The following is a 6,576-nucleotide window of genomic DNA, read 5'->3' as shown; positions in this document are numbered from 1 at the left end:
GCCCAGGTAACAGCAATTAGAATAACTGAGCAACCTATTCTGCTAAAAAAAGAGTAGAATTAATCGTACGGGTCATAAATTTTTTAAGTATTTTCGCTAAAAACTACCAGTCAAAACTCGTACTCGTTCTCATCCTCGTTCTATAATCTAAAGGCCCCTAATATTTCTTACGCTGGGTGGTAAACTTTATTCAACTCTTTTGACGAAACCTTAGTTTGATTCTTGTTTTACTCCCCAGCAACGCAGCACGACAGTTTCCTCTGGTGCTGTAATGTTTTTATGAGTACACTCATTTTCCTTTTATAAGAACCATTCATGTCCAGGATTGACACTAATTAGATGCACCGCACCCAATTTGGGCATCCAACACCAAGTGTCCCGTTAAGTCTAAGCCTCTGCTACCTATTTCCAACAATAAGGTTAGGGTTAGGGTTAGGGTTAGTATGACCACACAATTTTAAGAACATATGAAGAACGTTTTCAGGCTCAAATCGCAAAAAGATAAAAACGTTCAGCCTCGTCCCCAAAATTAGACGTCCTTATAAAAAAAACAGAGTGGAACTCTAGTAACTTGCCGAAGGTAGCTCTGACGAACAATGGTAAAATATATGCACATCACCCCGAGAAGCGATCTTTTCGCGCTGTCAACCTGTGCCTTATAGTAGTCCGTTACTACATCTATACTGCAGCCAAAGAAAGTGAAGCTCACAGCATAACAACGTTCAAAGTATTTTTAAAGAGCAAATTATCCACGGAGTCACCAAGCATTCGAGCATCCGTGACCTTTTAGACACTCATTAATACATAGCAAGGTTTTTATTATTATTATTATTATTATTTAATGTATTTATTTATTTATTTGTTTATTTATTTTTTTTATATGTAATGATTTCCAAGTATAGCGAACAATGTAAAGTACGATATTGTGAATAGTATTAGTAGTGTAAGTTTAGATAGTTTTTGTGAGTAGCAGTAGTAGTGTAAGTAACGGTGTCTTGTAAGTAATGTAAGTACTGTATTTAAATAAATGAAAAAAAAACAGAGTAAACTTATGAACCTGAAAATGAAACTATATCTGAGTGCAACCAATGACACGAAAGCTACTGAGCAGTACTTAGCTTTCCTGTAACAATGATTACTTAACCAAACAAGGTGGTTCTAATTTTTGAGTCTGTGGGTAAGTGCGACCATTCAAATGAAAGCTACCGAGCATTACTTTCGGAAGCACATTTTCATTGTACTGTAAAAAGTGGTTCTTACTTTTGCGTTTGTAAATAAGCTCTTTCACTGTGACCGTTCAAAAGACAGCTTTCGCGAGAAGTCCTATCCTGTGATGCTATTTATTGTCCAGAACAAGTCGTTTTTGACTTTTGACAGTCTGTGAGTAAAATGCCTTAATGTGTGAATGTTCTAATGGAAGCTTTTCTGTGTCATACCGTTTATTATGCGCTAAAACCACAAACTGTGTGGTGTACTTTTTTGACCGACATCATAGCGTTTTTGTTAAAATGAAAGCTACTGAGCCCCTTTGTGTTTTGCTATGTTCGTTTACAGTACAAGCATATCTAGTCTTTAATTTGTGGTTAAAATCCTCAGTTAAAGGTTGTTTAGTAGCCCCGGCCGGGAAAATTATTTTCATGTGAGAGACATTAAACTTCAATTGTTCGTCTTCGAGTCTGAAATGTCCTCCGGTCATTCCTTAGTTTTCATTAATCTTCATACGTTGCATTCATTGGCTGTGACCGATGATACTGTCTCTGTTTGTTAAGTTCCTCATTTTGTGGAGTTACATCGAAATGTGTTTTATATGTGTGCGGACAATGTGCGAGCCAGCGAGCCGTGCGAGTCACGCGAGCCATCATGATGGCTGCGATCCATGCGAGCCATGGCTGCGAATCATGCGAGCAAACATGGCGAGCCGTGCAAGTCTACATGCGAGCCATGCAAAACAAACTTGCGAGTCACACACTTATTGAGAGCTAACCGTTTTAAAATTAGCTTTTAGAATCTCTGTACGGTGGCCAATTTACATTATCAACTCCGTTGATAAAACCAAATTTTGTATACTACTTCCCCACCGACGCAGCACCACAGTTTCTTTAGAAACTACCCCTTCATAGACTTAAATACTGTTTATCAGCGCTATTCAAGTTGAAATGGGTGCTTTAACTTAGATGTACGGTGGCCCACAAGGGACATGCTTCAAATTACAGAGTTGCTGGGTCTGTCTGCAAATTAAAAGAATGTTGCTGCAAATTATAACATCAAACGAATCCGCGCGCACTGAAGGAAGGACAGGTACAAAACACAGGTCACAGGTCATTGTTTTAACAATACAGAAAGTATCCTAAACATCCAGTAAAGGCAACCTTAGGCTTAATTAGGCCTGTTAATGTTAGGGTTGCTTCTGTATTGGTAAAACAATGACCTATGACTTGGGACCTGTGACCTGTGTTTTCTACCTGTCCTTCCTTCAGTGCGCACGCATACATTTGATGTTTTAATTTGCAGCAACTTTATTAATTTGCTGCAACTTCTTTTAATTTACAGCAACTTTATATTTGGGTGAGAGGCGCGGGGGCCTCATGGTTAGTGCGCTCGACTCCGGATCGAGTGGTCCAGGTTCGGGTCCTGGCCGGGGACATTGTGTTGTGTTCTTGGGTAGACACTTTACTCTCACGCTGCCTTTCTCCACCCAGGTGCATAAATGGCGGAAATGCAAGGGGGTAACCCTGCGATAGACTGGCATCCCATCCAGGGGGTAGTAGAAATACCCCAAGTCTCTTCATGGTACAGAAACCGGGATAAGCTCCGGCCTAATGGGCCACTTGGCTCGTAAGCAGACTTTATCTTTCTTACCTTTTATTTTATTTGCAGCAACTCTTTAATTTACAGCATGTCCCTAGTGGGAAACCGTATAGATGCGAGACTCGCATGGCTCGCATGACTCGCTGGCTCGCATGACTCGCTGGCTCGCAGATTGTTCCGCCCCATTTTATGTCGGGGGCAATCTGTTTTTTTTCCCTTCTTCTGTTTTCGCGGCGCGCAAGACTGACACGCAGTCAATCGAACCTCTATCTTCTTTTCAATTTGTATTGGAAAATTCACGGAGGTGTAGAGCGACACATTTCGTATAATAAACTGACAAATTTACTCATGTGATGAATAGATTTTCGTTATCATCAAAGATCTTTCACCTCCGTGATAAAATTTTTGAGAGGCGAAAGTCAAGTCTTGAGAAGAATACATAATACGTTGAATCGAATTTATTTTAAGCGAAAGGATTCAAGCTATAAAATCAGTACTCGAATAAGATATAACATACAAAGACACAACACTTCTTTGTTAAACACTGAACTTTTACTTTGTATGCGTAGGTGTTGACCTCAGTTGTAAAATTACAGACTATACGCCTTCAATTCTGAGATAATAGAAAATTCGCATATTTTCTTCCACTAAGCGAAGCCTCGTCTGTTTTGTGAACGTGCTCCGTTTATCGCTTTTCATCTACTGTGGGAAGCAGCAATTAATTTGGTTTCCGCCGAAAACTGATTAATTCGTCATTTTTTACTCATCTTTGCCGGAAGGGTTCTTTTGGTGTTGCAAAGTCAAACTCTCACGAACAAGACAAAAATTCAGCCCAGGTATTAAATTTGTACAAATAAATTTTCTATAGTCTGCCAAAAGCTGTGCTTATCAATACAAATATATTTGAAAAAGATTCCTTTTCAATTATTGAGACAACGGTGAAATGAGAGAATCTTAAATTAACTTCTCCAAACGAAAACAAAAATCGCTACACCCTTCCGGACAAAATGACTTTCGTTTTGGATAAATTAAATACATTTCGGCTTAAAAGATTTGTTTCTTCCGTAGCGAAGAGGTGAATGATCGAGAATGACACCTTTTTGTTCATTTGCAAATTCCCAGCTGTCTCCCTGGCTATAATGTAGATTAAACAAGACTCTTATTTACTAAAGTTTACTTTACAAAACCAATGAGAAAAACTCGGCGACTTCGCTTTTCTTGCACTTTTCGTTTCAGCCAGAAGAAAATGCGGCAGGTACAAATTCTGTAATTTACTAATTTGACGTATCGCGTGTTCCTATCCCTTGTTTATGTATATTTAAATATATATAACACGAAGGTTATGTTTTAATTTTCACGCCAATGGGGAGTGCCAAAATTCCTTACTCGATCAATTGCAGGGTCATTTGAATGAAAATACGAAGTGCCAACGAGACAGATCCCTGTTCCATTCCCAACACAAGCGCGATATTTTGTCAACAGGATACTTTGTGTTGCGGCAATGTCATATTCCTTTCTTTTTTCTCCCCTACTTGAAGTTTTTATCTTTAAAATTTTCGGCATTCTTTCCAAAATAGCCTGGAGCTTACAATTAATACGGAAAAAACGCTCGGAGTCGAAAAAAAGTGGTCTTTGTTGAAACCCCTTCGATTAAAAACTGAACTGGTCGTTTGCTTAGTTCCTTTAAAGAGTTTCATGATATTTTTATTCCCAACACTGACGAACTTTATCTCCCAGTAGAATCACGAAAACACAATTTTTTTGCAACTTACCAGGATTGAAAAGCGCTAGTGCTTTCAAAAGACAAAACTCGGCCCTGTCCAATTCCAGGTGGAGAAGTTTGCAAACGACCTCATTCATCTTTCCTATTTTATGAAGAACGTCATCCAGATGTTCAGAAGGTGTTTTTTCTACGACTTCGGCGACCAGAGGCGCTAACTCGAAAGGCATAGCCCACTGGACCAGGTTAATAACGAATATCTTGAACCAGTTTTCTTGCAGGAGTATGATTTGGTCAAAATGTGACAGTTCGGAAAAGTGACGAACATCCTTTGCCCAGTGAATCGACATAAATAGCAAGCGTGCGGCAATTTCCGTTGTATTCTCCAAAACGACCAGCTTTGGCGCAACGTTGGAACCTTCCACCGCGTATAAAGCGTTGTTTTCTTCTAAAGTCGACCTTGCCTCGTTCTTCGTTCGCGTTGTTTGATAAGGCTCAACTGCCTGAAGATGATGAACGAAATCAGACAATGAAGCAAAATCGGTCTCTCGTCGTACGTCGGATTTCATTTGTTGCCGTCGATTTCGTCTTCTTCCCTTTTCGAAATCTGGAGCTCTTGTTTGTTGAACAGCTATCAAAGGAAATCAAATTTAATCCTCGTAAGGTTTCTAAAGCAAACAATCACAAAATAAGAAAAATTCATTTTATGTTCGATTGCCACAATATATCAGAACTATGAATAAAGTTTTAAGGGCGTAGCCACTGAGTTGGAATAAAGGTCAAATTTTGGGGGTTTCACGGATCTTGAATCCTTTAGGTATTAGCTCTAAACCATATAACGGTTGAAACAGCAAAAAAAAAAAACAGAGTAACACCTAAAGAAGACGCTATTGTCGTTAAAGAAACTCTTAGTTTCGAATAAAGCGACGATCCACGACACAACGTTGACTTAATACCTTATTTTTCTGTCAACTTTATCGTAATATCAAACTGAAATTGGGCCTCAACTGGCTCAATTGGAGCACGGTTGACATTTTTCATCATTATTTTTCGTGGAAGTTTTTCGGAAATGAATGGATTTAATGTATGGCGTTAGCTAATTGATGAAGGTTCCTCAAAAATTTGGTTCCTTTTAAGTTATCAAAGTTAAACTTCCGAATTCTATGGCCGAAAAAGGTGTTTAATGTCAACACGAGAGAGCTCAGAAATTAGTCCAGTTTTTGAAGGTTTCGATAATTTACCTCTGAATAATTTAATTACTTAATTTAGTTATGTAACATGGGAACCCTTGTTTGATTCGCTCTGTTCATATCCCTAGCATATTTGGGCGTAATTCAAACGTATTTCCCACTGCGTTCAAACTTTGCGAGACAATAAAATTATGAAAGGAAATAAACTCTCATGTAATTCTCACCTTCTCTTTTCATTCCGACCCTGAGACATTTCTTCATTCTGCAATATTGACAACTGTTTCGATAGCGTTTGTTTACCGGACAACATCCAGCCACTCTGCAAGTGTAATACAGTCGCTTCTTGATGCTTCGCTTGAAGAAAAGCTTGCAACCTTCGCAAGTATTTGCGCCGTAATGTCGTCCCGTGGAATGGTCTCCACACACACAGCAAATTTCCATTTCGATTATGAGCAGAATATCTCTCTGCTATTTAGATTAAACCGCCTTAAATAGCAAAGTTACGTTTTTTTTCAGTTATCCGCGCGCAGAAATAGATCAGTACACTGAGAAGATCTTGCACGCCTGTAAAAGTGACCTAGCGATTCTATTACAAACGCCCCTCCGAATTTATATTACACACAGTGAATAATTTGTTATGACCATCAAGCTCAAAGCTGTGGCATATGTCATAATTGAGAAGAGGTTTTGATCTATGATTGATTCGGTGGCGCAATTATTAACATTGAACGCGCGCCCTCTGTTAATCTGTTTTTTCGGTCAGAACTGTTTTCTTTTCGCGGGCATTCGTTGAATATTTATACAGTGGCTTTTTTCTCGAAAACAATACGCTACCTTAACAGAAGGAAACAGCTTTAA

General features: G+C 38.9%; 1 protein-coding gene across 1 annotated transcript in view; it reads right to left on the bottom strand.

The window, feature by feature from the left end:
• The window catches only part of LOC138044462 (COUP transcription factor 1-like), a 7,953-nt gene extending 1,652 nt beyond the window's left edge, over positions 1–6,301 (bottom strand). Inside the window, exons 1-2 of the mRNA XM_068890969.1 lie at positions 5,943–6,301; positions 4,581–5,159 (exon numbers count right to left, since the gene is read on the bottom strand). Coding sequence (XP_068747070.1) covers positions 4,581–5,159; positions 5,943–6,159 — 796 coding nt within the window. The 5' untranslated portion in view covers positions 6,160–6,301. The remainder of the gene's footprint in view (positions 1–4,580; positions 5,160–5,942) is intronic.
• Positions 6,302–6,576: the final 275 nt, after the last annotated feature.

This window comes from Montipora capricornis, chromosome 4 (assembly GCF_036669925.1).
Source record: "Montipora capricornis isolate CH-2021 chromosome 4, ASM3666992v2, whole genome shotgun sequence".
Classification (NCBI taxonomy): Eukaryota; Metazoa; Cnidaria; class Anthozoa; order Scleractinia; family Acroporidae; genus Montipora; species Montipora capricornis.
This window is presented reverse-complemented; position numbering and strand designations above follow the sequence as displayed.